The sequence below is a fragment of the Acanthaster planci genome, linkage group LG10, assembly GCF_054643075.1.
Source record: "Acanthaster planci isolate LZ-2023a linkage group LG10, COTS_SCS, whole genome shotgun sequence".
Taxonomy (NCBI): domain Eukaryota; kingdom Metazoa; phylum Echinodermata; class Asteroidea; order Valvatida; family Acanthasteridae; genus Acanthaster; species Acanthaster planci.
Window position 1 is genome coordinate 19806804 of NC_141786.1, and position 24119 is coordinate 19830922.

The window sequence follows — 24119 nt, forward strand, 5'->3', positions numbered from 1 at the left end:
GAATAAATGCCTTTTATCCGGTTATCTAGACGCTAATTGAAAAATATCACCAAATCTCTTAAAAAACCGCCACAGGACCTCGTGCATGCTGCACCTGCATCGTGAAGCACAAACTGCATCTACACCTACCGCTACATCCTGACTGCTACTGCATGCCCATTCATGGACAGTCCAATCGCTGACTTTTTCCAATAACCATGTGACCACAGAAAGTGTCATGTCATCAGAAGCCCAAGTGAAAACAGTACCCGTATGTCACACCGAACACAATCGACGAAAAGACTAGATTTGCTACATGAAGATACACGTACAATTTAAGCAGTTGATTTGATTTATCAATCAAAAGAAACCATTCGGTAACAAAAATACTAAATGTAGTATTTCAATGTTGATTGTTTTTGTGTGCCAAACTACACCACGAGAATAAATAAAAAGTGGGCAAATAGCCCATGTCGCCACAGCAGTGCTTTGTGACTTCAAGACTCGGGGACTCCAGTTTAATTACTCAAAATCCAGACAACTTTTTAAAAATTTATTCTCTCATTGACCAGTGTTTATTTATGATAATCCAAGAAAACAACTGCGCCACACAAGCGCGGCTTGCCGTGGTGAGCACATCCTCGCGATCACGCTGCAAGGACCAGACTGCTCCGCTGAGGAAATCGTTACTAGACTACAACAGCACACTCCACGTGGTGAGTTGGCCCGACCGGCCCCAAGCACAGCGCAGCCTGCGTAATGGACTCTTCACTGCATAAAAGGCATGCACGTGTGGCAAGTGTGGAGCATTTTTCTACACAATGCTTCTCATTTTTGCAAGTTTCTGAATAATTCTCGGAGCCTTTCACACTGCTTTCGCAAAATGTTTACACTGTTTTCGAACACCATTCTTTTTCCTAAATGTTTTTGCAAATGTTCAAGTTCAACAGCTGGTTTGTGCCTGTATCCATGAACAAGACATTTCACCCTTTCTATAATAACAGCATGTTAGATGGAGCTATTCAGGCCATTTCAATGGGATACTTACATCAACATATAGGTCAGAACACCTGGACTGTCATTCCCGAGATGGTTTGCCGGTGAAAGGAACTATATAAGACAAAACCAGTGAATTCTGATGAGAAAAAGAAAAAGAAAGGGGTAAATCTGTGTTAATTAAGAAAGTTACGCCTAAAGACAAGTTTGATAAATGTCAACCAAATGATGAAGAGTATAAAGAAAAGAGAAAAGATTAGAAAAGAAAAAAGAATAAGAAAGAAAGCACCATGCTGCTACTATTTATTTTCAATGGGGATAGGAACAGGATCAAGAGTTTCTGTGCAGGATGGAGGTATTGATAGTGAAGCACAATCCTGCAATTGTAGAGATCAATCAATTACCCCAACACACGGTGCCTCTACAGGGGGGAGGGTGCAGGGAGAACCCACGATGCCTCCAGAGGGGGAGGGTGTGCACAGAGAACCCACAATGCCTTCAGAGGGGGGAGGGTGTGCACAGAGAACCCACAATGCCTTCAGAGGGGGAAGGGTGTGCACAGAGAACCCACAATGCCTTCAGAGGGGGAGGGTGTGTACAGAGAACCCACGATGCCTCCAGAGGGGGGAGGGTGTGCACAGAGAACCCACGATGCCTCCAGAGGGGGGAGGGTGTGCACAGAGAACCCACAATGCCTCCAGAGGGGGGAGGGTGTGCACAGAGAACCCACAATGCCTCCAGAGGGGGGAGGGTGTGCACAGAGAACCCACAATGCCTTCAGAGGGGGAGGGTGTGCACAGAGAACCCACGATGCCTCCAGAGGGGGAGGGTGTGCACAGAGAACCCACAATGCCTCCAGAGGGGGAGGGTGTGCACAGAGAACCCACGATGCCTCCAGAGGGGGAGGGTGTGCACAGAGAACCCACGATGCCTCCAGAGGGGGGAGGGTGTGCACAGAGAACCCACGATGCCTCCAGAGGGGGAGGGTGTGCACAGAGAACCCACAATGCCTCCAGAGGGGGGAGGGTGTGCACAGAGAACCCACGATGCCTTCAGAGGGGGAGGGTGTGCACAGAGAACCCACAATGCCTCCAGAGGGGGAGGGTGTGTACAGAGAACCCACGATGCCTTCAGAGGGGGGAGGGTGTGCACAGAGAACCCACGATGCCTCCAGAGGGGGAGGGTGTGCACAGAGAACCCACGATGCCTCCAGAGGGGGAGGGTGTGCACAGAGAACCCACGATGCCTCAACAAGGAAGTGTGCAATCAGGCAAGGAAGTCAAAGATTTATAAAAAAGTTAAATGCAAGACCGGCCACAGGCCAGCTTATAAGTCCCTTAAACCATAAAATTTCAGAGACTGATGTTGCGCACATTTCATGGAGTCCATAAGCAGCAAGCACGGCAAATGGCACACTTACTGTTTTTCTGATGGAAAATTTTTTCAACTCTTCAGTGACATAACAATGAAGAACTGTGTGAGTGTATTACCATTAGAAAGGTTAGTAAACTTTAATTTCTACTCTAGTGAATTTAAGTACAACTTTAAAGCAGCTCTATAGGCCTTTTGACAAGGCTGCCATATCTGTCTTGTTCCCTTTTGGCCCACTGGAAATAATGTAACTTGACATATTGATAAAAGGGAACAGTGGGGCATGGAAGCAAATTTGCAGTGTGTTGACTCAGTTTTGTCGAGTAAAAAGCGGGCTGCGAGAACGGAAAAGATGGGTGCGAGAAGGGAAAAGTGGGGTGCGAGAAGAAACTTGGGGTGCGAAAAGAAAAAAGTGGGGCATGGAAGCAAATTTGCAGTGTGTTGACTCCGTTTTGTCGAGTAAAAAGCGGGCTACGAGAACGGAAAAGAGGGGTGCGAGAAGGGAAAAGTGGGGTACGAGAAGGGAAAAGTGGGGTGCGAGAAGGGAAAAAAAGGGTGCGAGAAGGGAAATGTTGGGTGTGAGAAGGGAAAAGTGGGGTGCGAGAAGGGAAAAGTGGGGTGCGAGAATGGAAAAGTGGGGTGCTCGAGAAAGAAAAGAGGGGTGAGAGAAGGGAAAAGAGGGGTGCGAGAAGGTAAATGAGAGGTGCAGACGTGGATTTGCAGAGTGGGGAGTGTTCAGTTTTGTCAAGTCAAAAGCAGAGTGCGAGAAGGGAAAAGAGGGGTGCGAAAAGAAAAAAGGGGGCAGGGAGCGAATTCGCAGTGTGGGGAGCACTCGGTTTTGTCGAGTCAAAAGCGGAGAGCGAGAGCGGAAAAGAGGGGTGCGGTGCGAAAAGGGAAAAGTGGGGTGCGAGAAGGGAAATTAGGGATGTGAAGAGAAAAAAGTGGGGCATGGAAGCAAATTTGCAGTGTGTTGACCCTTCAGTTTTGTCGAGTAAAAAGCGGGTTGCGAGAAATGAAAAGAGGGGTGCGAGAAGGGAAAAGTTGGGTGCGAGAAGGGAAAAGAGGGGTGCGAGAAGGTAATAGCGGGGTACAGAAGCGAATTTCCAGGGTGCAGAGCATTAAATTTTGTCTAGTCAAAACTTTAGATTCTTTTCCGTTCTCGCACCCTGCTTTTGACTCAAAAGCAGCGTGCGAGAACGGAAAAGAGGGGTGAGAGAAGGGAAAAGAGAGGTGCAGACGTGGATTTGCAGTGTTAGGAATATTCAGTTTTGTCAAGTCCAAAGCAGAGTGCGAGAACGGAAAGGAGGGGTGAGAGAAGGGAAAAGAGGGGTGAGAGAAGGGAAAAGTGGGGTGAGAGAAGGGAAAAGTGGGGTGAGAGAAGGGAAAAGTAGGGTGAGAGAAGGGAAAAGTGGGGTGAGAGAAGGGAAAAGTGGGGTGAGAGAAGGGAAAAGTGGGGTGAGAGAAGGGAAAAGTGGGGTGAGAGAAGGGAAAAGTGGGGTGAGAGAAGGGAAAAGTGGGGTGAGAGAAGGGAAAAGTGGGGTGAGAGAAGGGAAAAGTGGGGTGAGAGAAGGGAAAAGTGGGGTGAGAGAAGGGAAAAGTGGGGTGAGAGAAGGGAAAAGTGGGGTGAGAGAAGGGAAAAGTGGGGTGAGAGAAGGGAAAAGTGGGGTGAGAGAAGGGAAAAGTGGGGTGAGAGAAGGGAAAAGTGGGGTGAGAGAAGGGAAAAGTGGGGTGAGAGAAGGGAAAAGTGTGGTGAGAGAAGGGAAAAGTGGGGTGAGAGAAGGGAAAAGTGGGGTGAGAGAAGGGAAAAGAGGGGTGCAAAAAGAAAAAAGGGGGCAAGGGAGCGAATTTGCAGTGTGGGGAGCACTCAGTTTTGTTTAGTCAAAAGCGGAGTGCGAGAGCGGAAAAGTGGGGTGCGAGAAGGGAAAAGAGGGATGCAAAAAGATTTTTAAAAGGGGCAAGGGAGTGAATTTGTGGTGTGTTGAGTATTCAGTTTTGTCGAGTCATAAGAGAGGTGCGAGAAGGGAAAAGTGGGGTGCGAGTGGAAAACAGTGAGGCACGGGAGCGAGAGTCAAAAGCGGAGAGCGAGAGCGGAAAAGAGGGGTGCAAAAGGAAAAGATGGGGTGCAAGAAGAGAAAAGTGGGGTGCGAAAAGAAAAAAGGGGTCAAGTGAGCAGGAACAAATTTGCAGTGTGCGGGGGTATTCAGTTTTGTCGAGTCAAAAGCGGAGTTCGAGAGCGGAAAAGAGGGGTGCGAGAAATAACAGTGGGGTGCGAGAAGGGAAAAGGGGGGTGCGAGAAGGGAAAAGAGACGTGCGGCCGGCGTGGTTTTGCAGTGTGGGGAGTATTGAGTTTTGTAGAGATAAAAGTGGAGTGCAAGTGCGGAAAGGAGGGGAGCAAAAAGGGAAAAGAGGGGTGAGAAAAGAAAAAAAGTGGGGCACGAGAGCGAATTGGCTAAGTATTGAGCCTTCAGTTTTGTCAGTCAAAAGCGGGGTGCGTAAAGGGAAAAGAGGGGTGCGTGAAGGGAAAAGAGGGGTGCAAGAAGGGAAAAGTGGGGTGCAAGAATGGAAAAGTGGGGTGCTCGAGAAGGGAATCTCGCGAGAAGGGGAAGTGTGTGCGAGAAGGCAACAGTGGAGCGTGAGAAGGGAAAAGTAGGATGTGGGCACGAATTTGTAGTGTCTTGAGTCTTCTTAAGTCAAAAGCGGGGTGGGAGAGCGGAAGGGAAGGGGTGCGGGAGCAATTTGCAGCGTGTTGTGTCTTCACGTTTGTCGAGAAAAAGAACAATTATAAGGGACTGCATGCGGTACTATCTTTTAAGCGGGTGGTTGTTGGTCTGTCGGTTAGTCAATTTTTTTTGCTTTGTTGGATCGTCGCTTTCGTTGTTGCAACTTAATGTTACCCAAATACATGCCCAGAACATCAATCCTTTAGTTTTCAGCAGCTATAGCTTTTTTTTTTTTTTGTTTGTTTGTTTGTTTGTTTGTTTGTTTGTTTGGGTTTTTTTGAAGTTTTCCTTTTCTTCCTCTGGCAATGCACGCCACTCTTCCCAAATGTTTTGATTTGCAGCTGTAAAATTCAAAGTACTCGCTGGAGCTTGTTGCAAAATAAATAAGCAGATCGAGTACATGTATTTTGATAACGGCGACTTTAAGCCTTGGTCTTGAGATTTTGTTTTATTGGATTGACATATGTTACGGGTTCACATTTATAAGACGGGAAACAGCGCTTTTCAAGCATCATCGTCAATGTCAAATGGATTTCTTAATGAACTAAAATTCATAGCCAGATTGTTGCTCGATCAAACTTCAATGTTACTATATTTTAGAATCACATTTTTATGACAGGTGTACGTGTATTACCGTCTGTCACAGGACAAAGCTTTCATGTAATTGCCAGATTTGATAATATGACTCTGAACATTAAGGTTTTATTCAGTCAGAAACTTTTCGAACGGACCCCAACCCTTGTTTTTTCTTCGGTTATCTTGTCCCAGGAAACGATGAGCTTTCTCAAACTCAATAAAAACTGTATTATTTTTCTCTGTAAGCTCCGACTGCGCATTTTAGAACACTGGTTTCGTGTGTTGTCTACATGTACATGTACACTTTTTATTATACAGGCAGCAGACCTCTACATAATTTGGGAAGTATAACCTGCAGATAGCTTTCCCAGACGAATATGATAATGCACATGCCCAATGCCCAACCACCGCTTTGAAAAGCTTGGAACTTAAAGGTCAATCAGTGGTCAATCACAAAACAACATGCTCTCACAGCGCTCATAAAACCTTGTGGTCAGCCACTGTTTATGTGCTTGTGTGTGGAGCATGCAAGGGGAGCATGTGCGCTCTAATTGGCTACGTTCTGGCAGTACACAAGCCATGGGCGCTGTTTCCTGATTGGTCCATTCTGGTCTGTACACGGACCATCGGTACCGATGGTTTGTGTACAATCAATTTAATGTCGCTTCTATCGAGAGTGTTCGAGTACTACATTCAGTTTCTCATGAAGCACTTGTATCATTGGTTCATCTCTCTGAAATTCTAAATTCAGATGGGTGAAGAGTGGTGTTTGTTTTAAAAACAAACAATAAAGTTTATTGCAGTCATCCAGAGGTGTTGCGTGAATGTTTGCAGCTTTTGTGGTTGCACTCTTGTCAGACTTTGGGCATTGAGGCTGCATTACCAGTTGGTTTGGTAGTGGTTGATGTGGTGCTTTGCTTTGCTGTTCTCTTGAGGGGAGCTGCTTTCTTTCCTAGGACTGCAGCTGTACTCTTGGCCACGGGACTTGATGTAGGTTTCTTCTTGGGGATTGTGTAGGCATCGATTGCCCTGGCAAAATCATTGCTGCTGCTCTATGAACTGTGAACTCCTGAGCTCTTTCCAGCACATGATGCTGTTGTAATGCTTGCACTCTCTTTGGTTTGCTTCAATTTCTGTTTCTTTGGTTGATTTGAGTCATCCTCATTCTTTCTTTTCACTGACCCATGACCAGCTTCCCACTTGAATTATTCTAGCAATGCAGGCCACTGTTCCAATAGTCTGTTCAAAGCTTTCTCAAGGGAGAGCCATCAGATGCACACGTTTCAATATCTTGTGATTTGCTGTGCCACACAGACTCTGTACTCCTTTCACTTTGTAACAACCTCGACTCCTTAACTGACACAAGATATTTTTAGTAGCGCTGAATTTTGAGTCTCAATAACCGAACTCGAAGCAATCGTCCTGGCCTAAGTGCATGGACAATTCAGACTTAAAAGATGTCTTTGTTGACAAACAGAAGTTGGTTAAGAATACAAGTTTCTTTTATTCTCAAAACTTGGCCTCATGCAAGGCTCCTCACAGTCAAACAGGGAGTTGGTGAGGAAAACTGTTTGCTAACAAGTATTTCACCGCAGCAAAATACTTCACAAAGCAAGTATTTTCTTAACATGAAAACACTTCACAGGCTCAAAGCATCGAAGCTGGTCTCATCAGACTTTAGCTCTCTGCTTGCAAAGTTCCAACTCGATTTCTCAACACACTTTCAGGGTTTTTACACTCTACAAATCTACTATATTAACATAGTTACTGAATATAAGTCACAAGTAAATTATGCAGTAAGGTTATATCACCCTGCTCTAAATTGATGACTAATTCCATTGATCAATCAGAATAAAACCAAATGATGTAAACCATGACTTATATCAATTACTTAATAAAGTTTCACCCCTTCATTTCAAAGAAATATATTCCATGAAACAAGGAAAGTTGAGGGTGCACTGGCTTCCGCCCCCACATTTCAAGTAGCTAACCAAGTTTTATCAATGGGGCAATTGGCCTTGGTGAACATCTGGTATTTGACTCATCGACCACTACACTTTTCTGGAAACCTGTTCACAAAATCTCAACACTGCGCTGTGTTCCCTAAATATCAAGTCGATGGTCACATGGACTTTATTAGTGTCTACGGGATGTGATATTTGGGGTCAACAATTTATTAAAGGGTGGACGTGAAACAAGGGGTTTGGGTGACAGTCAAACTGTATGGTTGGTTTATCGCTCTCACTTCTTTTCATCAAAGTTCAATGTGGGTTTGAAGCCAGGTGTAGCTTAACATAATACAACACACAAAAGGCAAAGTTATAGAGAGGCGAAGTTGTATACGAGTGTAACTAAACTATGGTTTGGCAAGACCATTGGAAATGCAAGTCAGACGGAGTGGGTACGGTACGTGTGTGTAGCATCGCACAACTAGGCTACACTCATCAGGCCGGGCCGTGGTGGGAGCTGTCCCGGACCACCACAGTGACTAGCAAGGGCTGGACAGGGCCAGCGCCAGTATGTACCGACCGCACTGCTGCTCAGACCGCAATGTGATGAGCGCAATGATAAGATCGCCGCACTGTGTACCATTGGCTCAGCGTAGAGACGGGGAGGACTGGGCTAGTTAGCAAGACAAGGGCGGCGGGGGACACGGAGGTGTCTCACCCGGCAATCGGTTCGGATGTAGTGGTGATGGGCCGCTACGACTCTCACTAATACCCTGGGCTAATTCGTACCGCTCTCGCATATCAGTCCAAGTTAAGCTAGCTGGCCATTCATATGGTTACATTTCTTTGCCATAAGAATGGTTACTATCGCACTTCTCTTGGAAAGGGTCCAACCGCCGCACTACGTTGGGTTCTGCTCTCGCAATAAGGGTTTGGTCCGCCACACCTGACCGACGAGCTAAGGAAAATCTGCTCTATTTATAGGATTCTAGAGGCTTAGGAATTAATAAAATATGAGTGTCGCTGAACAGCTCAACCAATGAAAATCTTCCATCTCAAAGGGTCACATGACTTCCTGCTAGAGTCGTGTGCAAGAATCCAAGTGTCGTGTGTAAAAAGGTAAAAATACAGAATAAGAAGTCACGTGTACAAAGTGTAGAGCCGGGTGCCTGAAAGTGCTTACTCGGTCATCTGCGCCAAATGATTGACAGTTACAAAGTCTGAGGTTTTGGAACATAAGCATTTCAGGGAACCTTACCACGCCGACCACGCTGCCACATGGAGGGGAATTTCGACATGCCAAAACTGAGCAGAGAAAACACAAGGATAAAGGAGTGAAGGAACATGTGATCACGCCAGAGTACAGCATGAATAACTTAATACAAAATTAACGTCTCTGCTACATATCCATAATGCACAGCTGAGCTAAATAAGAGACCCTGAGAAATGCAAGGACCGAGAACAAGTTAAACTAGGGGGCGCTAGAATTCCACAATTTGCGGGTGCGTAAAAATGGTTACACAGTTCTTTGTGGTGCTTGGACGACTTCTCCAAATAATAGTAGATGGAGATCAATACATCAACTGGAGTGAAAGGCAAAGTGGAAGCTTCTTTTTTTCTGCTGCCAAGTGAAGACAGTGGCAGGGGCATCCAAGAACAAATCTATCTGGATTCTCCTTCCTCACAAATGCTGCTACACCTGCATGAATGCCCATCATCACAGACGTGTTGTCTGCGGAGAAGCAAATGCAATTCTTCCATGGGATCTGCTTTTCTTGCAAGGCTTTATTGAGTAGTTAAAAGATGTTTTCCCCTGTTGACCTTTCTTCAGTAGTAGCGATCTCCAGTAACACCCCCACAACTTTGTTCACTGTTTCATCAAAGTAGCGAACGACGACTGGATATAGCTGTTCTTCAGCACCCCTATCAAAGCTACCATCCGTTGACAAAGAGAAGCATTTGTCTCAGTTTTCATGTGACACCATCTGGGGAAAAATAAGATACAGGAAAATGCAACAAGTTTTCAGCAATATTTTCAATTAGTTCAATTGGCAAAATGTGACCTGGTATTTACTGAAACTCAATTTGATTAACTGAGCGTAGAAGCACATGGTTTGAGGATCAAAATAAAAAAAATGAAGTAACACAGCTTCACCTCGAATGGGGATTTGTAAGAAAAATTTCACAAGACAGTAAGTTAAAAAGTGCAAACAGATTATGATGCCTATTAAGCAGGAAGTGCATGTCGTAACTGCAAGAGGTCATTAGACACAGAAATGACAAAATCCCATCTTCATATACATGTACTGGAATTCCAATTGGCACTTCAGATTGATTCATGCTTTTACATGATTTACAAACCCATCAACATTTTGAACATACATCCATTATTTATGCATCAATTATAATTGATTCACTGAAATAGAAAGGTTGGCCCCCCAAAAAGGCCTAGGCTACAGCTACATCATCAATCCTGCATCATCACTGCATGGCACTGAATTAAAATTCCCACAAAAAATCACAAACAACTTGCATGCATGGCAAGTAAACCTTACAAAAAAAATTGGGTTGGCGTAACCTGGCCAACCCTAAAAAATATCGCCAACCGTAGTGTTTTATGGTTTTGTATTTTTTTTAAAGTTCTGTAACCGCCCGACCCTAAAAATTATTGCCACCCAGAATTTTTTGGCTTTTGTTTTTGTTTTTTATGTGTTTATCTATACTAAAAGTGACTGCATTGCATAAATAATTGGACATACAAAATTTTGAAAAACATTTAGCAACCGACGCACCCTATTTGTCTGTGACCCGTTAGGCCTACATGTATGCCAACCCAACAATTGTTTAGGCCTGATTTTTCACAAAATCCACTGATAAATCCAAACACTAAAACAAATAACAGTTATGTGAGTTACTCACCTTTAGTCTGTTCACCTTGGGGTCGTGCAATAGCGGTAGTTTTTGTCCTACTATAAGCAACCTCGGATGCAATTTTGCTGTCTGGAAACATCGTCATCACTATGTCTGTGAAATCATCCGACAACCCGAATTGCAGATTGTGCCAAACTACATAGTCTGTTGAAAGGGTCTCGGCTCTGACGGTGCTTAAATCTTCAGAAGACATGAACTTTCTGATGCTGTGGGTCGCATTCTTTTGATTCACCGATGTCACAGTGTTTACTGCTTTCGATGTGTCGAGATACATCATAACTCCCACTATGCGCGAGACTGAAGTCAGACCTACACAAAGTGCAGTGAGCGTAATGTTTACCTCTCTGGGAAGTTAATATGAACTTAAATTTCTCTGTATATTCCCTTTTGAAAGATTGCTTCCGTTTTGGGGTGTCCTTTTTAAAAGTTGAAGCCATCTTCATTTATGCAGTTTTATAATTACGTCGGGAATTTTTTTTGCATGCACATGAAGGTACATTCCACAATGCATGCCGATCAGTTTGGTATGCAACGTTCCCATTGGTCGATACGTGCGCTACCAGGGACATGTGTACATTGCGTACACCACTCACGAATGCTCTACTTTACAAGTTCGCAATATCAAATTGTGTGACATGTGACTTAGTCCTGCTTGCAACCACTTTAGCTATTTTAGCTTAGATTTCACACAGCGCCCTCTTGTTTTCTGTCCATGTCAAAATTATCAAAATCCGTATTTTGTGGTGATAAAAACATACAGTAGTATTTTTATTAATTTTTTGTACAAAATACGCCAAAATCGTACTAGTTGGCAGGTATGGCAGAGCGCTAGTGAATGTGGGTTAACATGAGGGTCTAACCACGGACCACGCTGGAAAGCTGAACATGATTAAGGGGGAAGGTGTGCACAGAGAGCCAGTGAACAGGGGTCAACATGAGGGTCTGACGACAGACCATGCTGGAAAACTGAACATACAATCATACCATTTCACCATAAACGTTGAGTATTCATTTTCCAAGGAATGCCAATTTCCTTTTTCCTATCTCGATGTAGGTTTCCTCCCTGTAACTTCTTCCATGTCTCATAAAAGTGCCAATTCTCACCCTATCTACATGCAACTTCAATGGAGAGATTGGAGAAAACTGAAAACATGCCCAGAATAATCAATGCAGGTTTTAAGTGCCCTACTGCAGCGTAGGGCACTTCCATTGTTACTCGTACAGAGAACAATAAAGTTGTGCATTCATAGTGCCACTGCACTGAATGGTACATTGTCTTAGTATTCCCAAAATCCAACGGGATTTGCCATTCTAGTAAGAAAACACTTACCTCTGTTTATCTACATTTGCATATCAGCGCGCATGCACATCAAACTTCGCTGAAAAAGGTCGCCCAAGTCACACCCTCCACGCCCACTGCATGTCCCCTCCATAAAAGGCTGCACAGCACTAAGACTCATTCTATTATTTTTTTTTTTTTTTTTTTTTTTAGGTTTCTTAATTTTATTTATTTGGAATAGGGACGGATGGTAAACAGAGGTGAGTGTTTTCTTACTATGGAATGGAAAATCCCATTTGATTTTGGGAATTCCATTACAGAAAACATCTCACCTATGTTTACCTACATTTGAAGAGTAGCACCGTTAAGTAACAATTTGGGTGGGAAGGGACAGGCAGGGTAACGAAGGTCTAAACTGAGTCCATTCAAATATGAAAAAGGTTGTTTAGACACACCCAGAAGCTGCTAATCTGGTTGTGGGAAATGGTAGCTTTCTGGGGTGTAGAGACTGATGATCAGCTGACCTGCTTGAGGGTTTTCCTGCTCACAACACCCTCTACTTGAACCACATCCTTCAGGTAGCATGAACTGAAGGTGATTAAATTTTCCCTGCAGGTCGTTTTCATTATGCCTGAAACAGAAACTCCAAGCTGGTGGGCAGAGGATGTTAAAGCTGCTTGTCTCCTGGGCACCTGATTTCGATCCTCAATATCGAGAGGGCTTACACGTATTATTGCCTCCGATCTCATTTGAGCAATCGTGGTCACAGAGGCCGGGCAACGTAGTTGGACGGTCATGATGAACAACTGCTTGATGTCACCTTGTAGGGTCGGCAAACAAGTGAAGAAATATGTGGAAGCTCTTGAACGGGGCACCACCATAAACCCCCCGCCATTGTTGAAATCACTGTCAACCTTGGGATGAAAGTAGATATTTCTAAGGAAAAGTAACCGGTTAAATGATCTGTGGAAAGAAACCCGATGTTACTGAGGCATATGCCTCTGGGTTGCCGGTAAAGGTGGACTGGTTCTGTGCACTGGGCATGGAATTGCCCTCCTCATGATATTGTTCGGGCAGCCATCAAAAATACTGCTTTAAAGGTTGGTTGATGAAGCATACGAGCCTCTGTTGGATCAATGTGAGACTTGGGATACAATGATACCCTGATCCCCCTCAATGTTTGTAGGGGAAAACCCCGATGATGGGTGAAGCGGAAGAATGGGGATCAATAGCCGTCGTCTTGTACTACTTCAGGAAGTGGAGAAAACAGCTACCATAAGCCTGCCTGAAGGGCTCCAACAGTGTTGAGCTACCTAGGCAGAATCTACGTCCCAAAGTTCAGTTACTCTGAGGGAGACTATGACTGCATCCAAGCACACAAATGAAGGGAGGCTCTATCCAGATGAGCCATTGGAGACTAAGGTTGGTTCAGGAGGTCTCAGCAGTTGAGGAGCCTGACTGGAGAATGAATAAATTATGCATGTAGGCCTATGAGACAAGGGAACAAAGGCTGTTGTGGCCAAAATGAAGTAAAGTGAGAATTCTGGATAATTCTCTCTGTCATGAGTAACTTGACAAATTCATTACAACAGAAAGGGGAGGTGAAGGCATGAATTCCCCTCACTGAGGTTGAGCAAAAATGAAGGGATCAAACTGTGGAACATCCTTGATAACACTGTTTCCTACAAATAACTGGAAGTACCCCTTATTGAATTCCCCTCACTGAGGTTGAGCAAAGATGAAAGGATAAAACTGTGGGACATCCCTAAAACCTCTGTATCTAACAAACAAATGGCACAAGTTTCCCTAACTGAGATTAAGCAACAAATGAAGGGATCAATCTTTGGGAATGAAGTTGCCCTGTGGTGAGGCCCCAACCGAAGAAGTCTTCCTCTGACTAGTGGTTGGCTTGAAGGGAGAAGCAATACCAAAATGACAAAGGTCCATCCTGTCTGCAGTTTAGAGGTGGAGGGCCTCAAGTAATGTGGTCTGGCAGAACTTGTTATCAAACGGAACAACAGGCTAGAGCCATAGATGTAGAAGGGAAAAGACCACTGCACCTCAAATACAACCTCACAGAATACTGGAAGGGCAAGGAGGCCAACTGAGATGGCACCCAGGCTGTTAAGAAAATGTGTGTGGTCGTCATCTCAAGAAGGTGGCTAACTTTGAGATTGCCAACCCCCCCAGCTGAAGTCACTCTTTGGGTCACTTGGTAAACACCTCAAAGAAGCACAGCTGTGTTGTGTTGTGCACTGCACCAACAGTCCCTCACAGGAATATCAGATTGCACTTTTGTGCTGCCCAACAACTGTGCTTCACTGTTTCATGTGCATAATTGTGCAGTAAACCAAATGCCGTGAAGAGGACTGCACAAAAGACCCTGGGTCATTTTGTGCTGGCAACCAACTGTGTACACACTGAACCTGTGCATGTTTGTGTTTCATGTAGAAAATACATGCACAAGAGTGACTGTGGGCACTCGTGCATATTGGTGCTGTAAAACCAAAGGAGGGTTAACATTGTATAAAGTAAGCTGAGTAGTTTACTGAATGGCTGTCCAAAAATAAACCAGTAAGGAAGGCTCGGGCCTTTACGAAGTACCTATTATAGACTGTGCTGTTGTATGGGCACTGTTGATTCCAACACTGATCACAAGGAACCCTAAACTACCTGTGCTACATGCATCTTGTATGCAGGTGTTTTATGGAATGTATGGCATGAAATGGGATGATGACAACCAAGACTCACGAAGGTAATAAAAAACCTGCCTTAAGCAACCTACCTGTACAGTTGACCATGCCTAAGAATTACAAGCAGATAAAGTCCTAATGTACAACTTGCGTCAGTCAAGTTAACCACTATGGGAACCCAAGGAGAAAGAGGTCAACCCAGGTCACATATACATGAACATGTAGCGTCTAATCTCATGGAAGCCGAGAAGTAGACGGAAACCTAGAGCTGTGCTAATGAAATTTGTGGGAACATCCTCACCAAGGAAACAACTTTGATGAACAAATATGAATGCATAGAAAGGGGGCATATTCTGTGAATGAACCTGTACAACTGTAACCTGGACATGTTGGGGAAGTGCAGGAAGACTAACATAACACCTAGACATCCAAAGGCTATCATAACTAGAGTACAGTACAAAGGCAGCCAGTTCATAACACAGAAATAAAGTGGAAGGCAAATGGTAACCAAAGGGGGATGCTGCGGGTCCATCATTATGCACAACTGCAACATGAATGGCGTACTTGTACCTTGTTCAAGAAACACACTGAGCACACTGAGGGGCCTACCCAAAGACTATAGAATTCTTTGTAGGGGAGGCGAGGCAGAGCCGGCGCTAAAGCTGTAACAAGGAAAGTGATTATGACTCAAAACAAGGGTGTGCAAGCTAAGGCACTCTACCTGAGCACGACAAAAATTGCATCCTATGTGGCGCACTGCTCCTGGAGCAGCTCTAACAGGGGGCCGCAAAGTGCAAGAGCGCCAAGTTCTGAGAAGGTAAATGCACAAACACGCCAGGACGCAACGCACCCGAAATGAGCATACATGTATGGAAGGCACCTAGAGATTGTGCACGGAACACACTGAAAAGGCGCAGCCAAATATACTCAAGAATGGTCTGCCCATGTCAAGTCACCGAATGCACACAGCAACCCTGCCGGAAGACCTTGAACAGGAGGGTTCAACTTGAAGTGACACCACCGAGTAGGAAAATGCAGTGCTGCGAGTTAAATTTGAGTACGGGAGTCCCTATAGACTGAAGCTCTAAGGGCAAATGTAAGGCAAAGGTGACTAATGACAACAGCTTCAGTGGAATTAGAACTATTACAGCTGCAGAAGATTGAATAATCTTCCAAGCCTGAAGTAGTCTTGAGACTGTACATAAATGTTAGTGTATCGGGACCCACATGACTGCGTCAAGTTCTGATGCCAAGAACTAGGAAACAAGTGAGTTCAGGAAATAAATGTGCCGGTACCAAGCAGAATACAAAAATATTCCGTGCAGTTAAAGAGAGTGGCTAGGCCTATTGGCAAAAAAACACAAAGAGATTAAGACACATTGATTACTGTGAATAGAACTGCTCCACAATGGTTGAGGAGCACATCGGTCAACGAAGGAAAACGGGATCTAATCCCCATGACACAATCAAAAATCTATTTTGAGGTAGACCTACATGCACAAGTGCCAAAATCGCTACAATCACCTGACGATAAGGCAAGACATGTAAATAAGGCACGATTGGAAAAAAAAAGAAGCTGACATGATTGAAGCTGACCTACATGTACTTCTGTCATCACTGTAAGTGATAGATTAGCCAGCTAAGGAAAAAAGAGGCCATCTTTATCAGAGGATAAATGACAGGAGAAAGTGTTCCGACCCCCAAGTGTCAACGGGGAAACGGACCTTGATTCCACCATGATCCAACGAGTGGGAGCGAGGCTGTGATAAAGAACGGGCACGAACATCACGCTGAAGTCAGGTGCAGTGGTAGGTCTACTGTTGGGTCGAGTAACATAGATATAGCAGTCGGCAGAATGACGCCGAAAAATGGTTCCATGATTGGGAGAGACATTTACATCGTGGGCTATTGCAAAGGGTGAAGGAATCTGCCAGAGAAAATGAGAATAGTTCTCGGGAAACACTGCTGAAAGATCTGGATGCTCGTAGTACCGACGGGCTAGAGTCGTTTGAACAGCAAGACCAAGCACTTGGATGAGAAAGAGGTTGAAGCTGTTGCGTCTAACCTGTATCTGCAACAAAAAGGTTGTCGTCCACGTGGCTAAAAATGTGCTGCCGACTTGAGGTGGTGGTGGTGCCCTGGGCCTCTGTGACCAAGCGGAGGTGGCCGGACGCTCAGATGACTGTGCTGCATCGAGTGCCGGGCCCTGCTGTTCCGCACACACTTGGACGTTGGACTCCGCTGCTGTCAAGTGCTCACTTAGGCTACCGAAGGTGTGCGGAACCTGACGGGGAGAAGCCCTGTTAGGTGCCAGTCGCGGAGTCGACCCCGGGGAATTTCCACTCGTACAACACGGCAGAGTAGACTCAGTCGACACGGTGGAAATGACATGCTTGGAGGGCCTATAAGGCTTGGAAGAACCGGGGGATTTGCCTGGAGCGTGGCTTGAACTACAGATAGAAAATCCAGTCCTGTGTTTGGGTTTTGGCGGACTCCACCATTTTTACATAGAAAATAGAGAGGTTGCGTGTAAGCGTGAAACTCTATTGTATACTAAATTCACACGATGTCGACTACACGCGTCACTGAAAATAACTAAGACGAGTCTTTGTGCTACGCAGCCTTTTATGGAGGGGACATGCAGTGGGCGTGGGGGGTGTGACGTGGGTGACCTTTTTCAGCGAGGTTTGATGCCCATGCGCGCTGATATGCAAATGCAGGTAAACAGAGGTGAGATGTTTTCTGTAACGGAAATTGTATTTATGACTTCAGAGAACAAGGTCATGTTCTCGTACAAGCCACAGTGCTGTTTGCTAAGTAGTATTTTGTAGCGTCTTTCAGAAATGGGGTTAAGGTATCCCTTTCAAACACCCATTTTTTGTGTTCTACATCAACTTTCATAGGTACAAAAACACAATAATGGTATTAGCTCAGGTTTCTTCACATTTTGAAAGAGATCATTTGAAAAATCCTGAAATCAGGGAAAAATCCTGTCAAATCTTACCCCTGAGCTTTGCAGTGTGCTTCTGTGCTATCCTATGTGATTCCAACAGGTGCTATATGGTGTCAGCACCATGATTCACTAGGACTGCAGGCAGAGAGGTAGACGAGTCAGGATACTCACTCATGTCACACTACAGTCAGGCATCAATGCTGTGGATGTAATAAGAAATTCAAGGCTCAAGATACAATTGAATGCCTACTAGTACAATGTACGTATCGGCTGCACCATGAAGTGACATATTTACGACAGTTTTGAATGTCTACAAGTACAATGTACGTATCGGCTGCACCATGAAGTGACATATATACGACAGTTTTGAATGCCTACTAGTACAATGTACGTATCGGCTGCACCATGAAGTGACATATTTACGACAGTTTTGAATGTCTACTAGTACAATGTACGTATCGGCTGCACCATGAAGTGACATATATACGACAGTTTTGAATGTCTACAAGTACAATGTACGTATCGGCTGCACCGTGAAGTGACATATATACGACAGTTTTGAATGTCTACAAGTACAATGTACGTATCGGCTGCACCATGAAGCGACATATATACGACAGTTTTGAATGTCTACAAGTACAATGTACGTATCGGCTGCACCATGAAGTGACATATTTACGACAGTTTTGAATGTCTACAAGTACAATGTACGTATCGGCTGCACCATGAAGTGACATATATACGACAGTTTTGAATGCCTACTAGTACAATGTACGTATCGGCTGCACCGTGAAGTGACATATATACGACAGTTTTGAATGTCTATAAGTACAATATACGTATCGGCTGCACCGTGAAGTGACATATATACGACAGTTTTGAATGTCTACAAGTACAATGTACGTATCGGCTGCACCATGAAGCGACATATATACGACAGTTTTGAATGTCTACAAGTACAATGTACGTATCGGCTGCACCATGAAGTGACATATTTACGACAGTTTTGAATGTCTACAAGTACAATGTACGTATCGGCTGCACCATGAAGTGACATATATACGACAGTTTTGAATGCCTACTAGAACAATGTACGTATCGGCTGCACCATGAAGCGACATATTTACGACAGTTTTGGTGCACCACAAGGTGACGTACCATCTCAACTTTATTCACACAATACATCCGTTCATGATGCAAAGGACACCGTGCATGAAACAAGGTTGTTGGGACTTTACCGATGACCTTGTTGTAAAAGAGACCTTGTATTATTGGAAAACAGAGAAAGCAAAGATGAAGGGAAACCTAACACTTTTCTTGCTATATTAATTTAAAGCAAGATATGTTGGATTTCAAAAATCAATGTTTGACTACAAGTACATCCAACTGAGTTCAATTTGACTCAGTGACTCTGAATTGAAAGGTTGATGATGGTGTTGTGTTGCACCGTAGAAAACATTTTGAAGTGCTGTTTGCCTTTTCCGAAGAGTGTACCATTCAATGGTGGTTGGCCAAGAGCCATGTACTCTGAAAAAATATCAAGAGCAAACTGGAAGAGAAATTGTTAACCTTAGAGTAGTGGAAGAGGATCCAGCGAGGACAGCAGGTACCAGACACATCAAGGAGGAATCTCCAGCTCTACGTGTACAGGTTTGTCTCAATCAAAGGATGGTGACGGCATGCATCCTGTCGTTGGCTTTGGGGATGGGGTCTCTCTGTTGAACAAATGACAGATACTAAACGGTCAAGGGCTGGTGGAGAAATGTCCCAAGGGTGAAGTGCACTAATCCAAGCCACATTGGAAACAGTGCAAATTTAACCCTAAAAGAGAAATCGACATTTCTTCCCGATGTCGCTGCAGTGCGGCATTTATTCAAGGGCTGAGCCTATAGGAGTTTAAAGAGTTACACTTTGCAATCATTTTTTAACCAATTTTGGAAAAACCCATACCATTCTTGCACAGCACTGATGTATTTTACACTGGGGTATTCAATGCACAGGGCCAGACTGAGTAGGCATACAGCTTTGTATTTCCAATGACAGGTAATGACAAACTACAGGTATATGTCCGACTGACTTCAAATTTCACATTTCTGATGAGAGTTTTTACATGCCTACCAAGGTTAATAAAAGAAAATCCAGTAGGGCACAGCCAAGTTCTTGGGGAGGGGGAAATCCGGCTGTGAGATGGGCTGAAATAACCTGGCACTTTGAGGCACCTTAACAAAGTTCAGCACTTGATAACATTCCAATTGAAATTACTGGAGTTTCTCACACAAAATAAAATTTTTGTCTTGACCCTAGTCTTTCTGTTACTGTTCAATTTTGGTGGGTTAAGCAATTACAACAAATACGTTTTCAATCCTTCACACAAAATAAACTCACCTGCTCCCCCCGGCCCAAAACGTGAAAGTTCCTAATCCTAGTCACCACCATTTTTCAATGGCTTCCCTCCACTTTTCTTGGGCATTGACACGATTGAGGTCTTTTTCAATCAGTCATTTCATCAACTCTGCTATCAAACGGAAGCATGCAAACCAAGGGAGTAAATCCTGACCTACATGTACACTTCCACCACAGTCCGTCCATTTTTTTGGGGCCAAACCATCTTGTGTTTCAGATTCAGGATTTTGCTTCCCACTATTTTCTTGTTCACTGTGGACCATTTTTCATCTGCAATCTTATCAACTCTTCCCCTAGATGGAAGCACCCAAACGTGGCCTAAATTTCCAAACTCCCTCCATTTTTTGGCCAAACAATCTCATTTTTCAAAAGAAACAGTGGGGCAACTGTTTTTATACTGATGAGCTCAGCAGAACTTATCACTTTAGTTAGTGCACTGCAACCTCAAGATGGATTTAAGGGATTCATACTGAACCCATGTGAATTCCACAGGCAGGCTCTCTTGATGGAACATTTCTTTGGAGTTGACAGTATGGCAGATGAGAGGGGCGCGCTGTTTCAGGTTCAGCAGGATTTTAGCCACAGGGACAGCAATGCAAATGTTGATGGAAAATTTCAACCATGGATTTGAAAGACCTGGTAGAGTTTACAATGCATGCACATGGAACACTGTTGGCAGTGATCATAAGATATAAAGCAAAGCAAATGACGCACCTGTAGATTTTCCTTCCTCAGATTAACCATCAGAGCAGAAAGAAAAACGACTTGACAATTCTGGCCCAAGATGTGGTGGAGTTCATTTGGCTCAACATTCCAACTGAAGGAGTGGTCAGTGCCTGCAGCCAACAAGAAGAAACTGAGTTCAGGGATAAACTGCTGTGATGTATCAGTGATGCCACAGACATGACAGAGGATGATGGTTGCCTATACTCTTATGATAGTTCAGGGAAGATCAAGATAGATTCTCAACTTCGAGTGCCTTTGGTTTTACTATGGTAATTGTAGGATCAATTGATACAACATTAGATGACAACTGGTAAAGCTCTCCACAGTATGACACTGAGTATATCCTAGTTACTGTATTAGCCACAAGAAGACTGGTCACAGACAAGATGTGATCCGGTGTGAGTTTACAAGGTCAGTGTCCTGAGTAGGAGTGGTATCATTCAGGATGCATCAGGGGGAGTTAGGAGCCAATCCAACTACCCATTGCTGTAATGAATGAGACTTTTACAGACAAAAGCCTCTGTTTAGAACAGGGTCCATAATACATAACGGTGTTACCTGACCAAGAAATGTTGATGTGAGCTTTTGTCCTGAAATAGAATATATGTATACTTCAATAATACAAATTTGTGTCGTAAATAAAATGACCTTTTAAATTAGATCTTTTCCCACTGGAAAGAAATTGAAAAAGAAAATAAAATTAAATTCAAACAAATCCACAATATAAATCCCTCTGCTTCACCACAAAAGCCAGCTCAATTGATGTTTTTTTTTTTCTCATGTGCCAACGACCCACATTGATGAAGCTAGAGATGTCATGTGACTCGGGTAATACCATAACACATGTATTTTCAGCCCCATTTCCAACATAGGCTATTCTCTGTAAAAGCCTCGGATTGGGTGCTCTCTTATCAACATTTTGGTGGAGTTTGCCCTCTTCAGTAAACCCTAAGAGGGGCCAAGAGAGGGCCAAACATTCCAAGCAGTGCTGGCCCCTTTTGTGGTAATGACACTTCACTGGTTTACAAATGATTTTATCCTCAAGCAAACATGAATTCTCAGTTCTGATTGATCGTTCCATGGCAACAAACAGTGTGATACATGTACAACTGTATTGCACAGTTCATATCAAACCCAGCGTAATGCACTGCTCTAACCCAATTCATTGCGCTATTTTTATGCTAAGCAATCACACATCTGCATGACTGTAAATTCAAAAGTGGGGTGTTTCCCTCGTGCTGATCATCACAGGTGTTTACATGTAAATGCATGTACAATACTAACAATTTCCTTTCTTAGTGTGAGCCCAGTTCTTATTCTTTTATTATTGAAATAAGTTAAAACAAAAAGAATTCCCATGCCCCCTAGATAAAATCACAGAATTGTGGTACATCGGTGTTCCTATTTTTCCTGTGTGCCGTATGATATCTTTTGTCTTCTTTCTTTATGTAAAGCGCTCATACACGTAGGCCCCTTTTCTTTACTGCGCGTCAAGTTTGCTTTAAAGATAAATTCGTTATCAAGCTTGTGCCCATGGAACAAGGAATGTAGTGCGCCTGTGTCCCGTATACCACTTGGCCTTTGGCCTCATGACATATGTTTAAGCCATCAGAAATATAGTGGAGAGCACACTATTAGACTGGTAACATTTCAAATCATAGAAATATTAATAAGCAGCTGTTCCCCTGAGATACCGGTATGAAGGTATTTCTTATACTACAAAACAAACTTGGACGAGTTCAAGAATCTATACACGTGTGTTTGATAAAAATGTATGGCTGAAAGCTAAAAGTTAAGGTGGGTGCGCCTAGGACAAGTTTCAGTGATAACAATGTAGTTAGACACATGTCGCCCCAATAATGGCTGGTAGAGGCCTCTGTACAAAATCCCAGATGTACATGTAACTTCCCGTCGTTGGATAAGTCTTCCACCGCCTTCCATTGGAAAGAAAGGGTCCTGTTGTGACTACAGTGTACTTTGATCAGCGATAGTTATGTGATCAACAGATTCTATTTAAATTGATCAATCAATCACACAGATCAATCAATTAATCAATCACCCCCCCACAATATCTTTATACTAACAACAGGGAGAGGGAAATCTGACAAAAACCCCCGCAACCCCCCCCAAAAAAAAAGAACTTCAAGACAGTTTACAGGCAGGGGTGAGATTAGAGGAAAATGCAATAGCTAGGAAAAAATCACCAGAAAGTTTGAAGGCTCCACAGGAACAAAGAGTTTATAGCGTACAGGTATCATTTGAGTTTAAGGTACCTCTTCAAATACCCATTTCTTGTTATTAAAATTAATTGAGAAACACCTTATTGGTAATCTCAGCACTTTCCAACATTTAAAATCCACATGAAAAAATTCCTCAAATCAGGAAAATTCTGAAAAATCTGCAATCATGAAAAATCCTGACAAATGTCACCTCTGTACAGGTGATCTTCTTCCAAATCCCATTTTCCCTGATAATGGTCAAAGTTTACAACCTTCCTAGTCACATGAATTTACATTGACAAAGGTTCTGCATATGTAGCTCATGGAGACAGTGAGCACAGAAAAAGGCACGCTTACTGTTCCTTGGATGGCAAATTTCCTTGTCCTTTACAGTAATAATGGAGATCTCCATGCATGTGCAACCTTCATAGTGTTCTCCACGGGCTGTTTTAGCAGGGCAGACTGCTCTGCCGAAATTTTGGGCCGCCCCGCTAAAATTTGTGCCACCCTGCTGATCTTTTGAGTAGTGTATTTTTCCCTGAATGTCTCCTTTCTCAAGATTTTAATAAAACAGAGGTTTACTGCAGTTTGTGGATCGAGTTTGAGTTTACCGACAACGCTTATGATGTACAGACAATGGTGATCGTTGGCTGCCTACCCTTATGCATAGTCAACCTTGTGTCCATCGCGTGTGTTTTGCACATGTACACGTACATTGTACTGCGCAAGCGTATACATGTACACGCAGTGCATGTGGCTGGTACCCACAGCGCAACATTGTTTTGCGGGGTGTGTGCGGACACCAATGGAAGAACAGTGCCATGCATGAGCAGCCCCCATGCTCTGCTCCAATGGAGGGGTTACTTCATTTTCATGACGCGAGCTGGAAATTGTAAACTTATCTTTGCCTGAACATATTTCTTTTCTCCTTTTTTATTCAAGGGCGCATTTGGAGGCTTGTTTTTACTCTACCTTTTCACAGTCAACTGATCATTGAGAAAACCACATGCTCTGCTCATCTCAAGCATGTCTCAAGTCACTAACATGAGGCTCTGCTAAAATGCTCCAAAAATTAAACTTGTTGTCATCAAATCTTTTGATGAAGAAATTCCGCCTGAAGAATATCCTAGCCAATATTTCACGTTGTAAATGCAATCAGATTTGGGGCCAAATTACAGACGAAGTGGGCTGGAAATTGCCCCAGAATGCACCACAGAGCATTTAGAATCCAAAATTCTCTAGGGCCCCAGACCCCAAGCTGTAAGGACTTCGCGCTACCAAAGTTTTCGGCCGTGGAAAACACTGCTTCATAACACAATCACCA

General features: G+C 43.8%; 2 protein-coding genes across 9 annotated transcripts in view; one reads left to right on the forward strand and one right to left on the reverse strand.

Moving 5' to 3' along the window:
• LOC147797958 (uncharacterized) overlaps nucleotides 1-24119 on the forward strand; it is a 216358-nt gene that overhangs the window by 70753 nt on the left and 121486 nt on the right. The gene's annotated exons all lie outside the window — the stretch shown is intronic.
• The window catches only part of LOC147797963 (uncharacterized), a 236968-nt gene that overhangs the window by 16079 nt on the left and 196770 nt on the right, over nucleotides 1-24119 (reverse strand). For 4 of the 5 annotated variants that reach the window (XM_087141801.1, XM_087141806.1, XM_087141803.1 and 1 more), the window contains 4 exons: nucleotides 20565-20686; nucleotides 19017-19162; nucleotides 17499-17647; nucleotides 1028-1114 (listed from right to left, as the gene is read on the reverse strand). In XM_087141801.1, coding sequence (XP_086997927.1) covers nucleotides 19109-19162; nucleotides 20565-20686 — 176 coding nt within the window. In that variant the 3' untranslated portion in view covers nucleotides 1028-1114; nucleotides 17499-17647; nucleotides 19017-19108. The remainder of the gene's footprint in view (nucleotides 1-1027; nucleotides 1115-17498; nucleotides 17648-19016; nucleotides 19163-20564; nucleotides 20687-24119) is intronic. The other variant, XM_087141802.1, reaches the window with a different exon arrangement.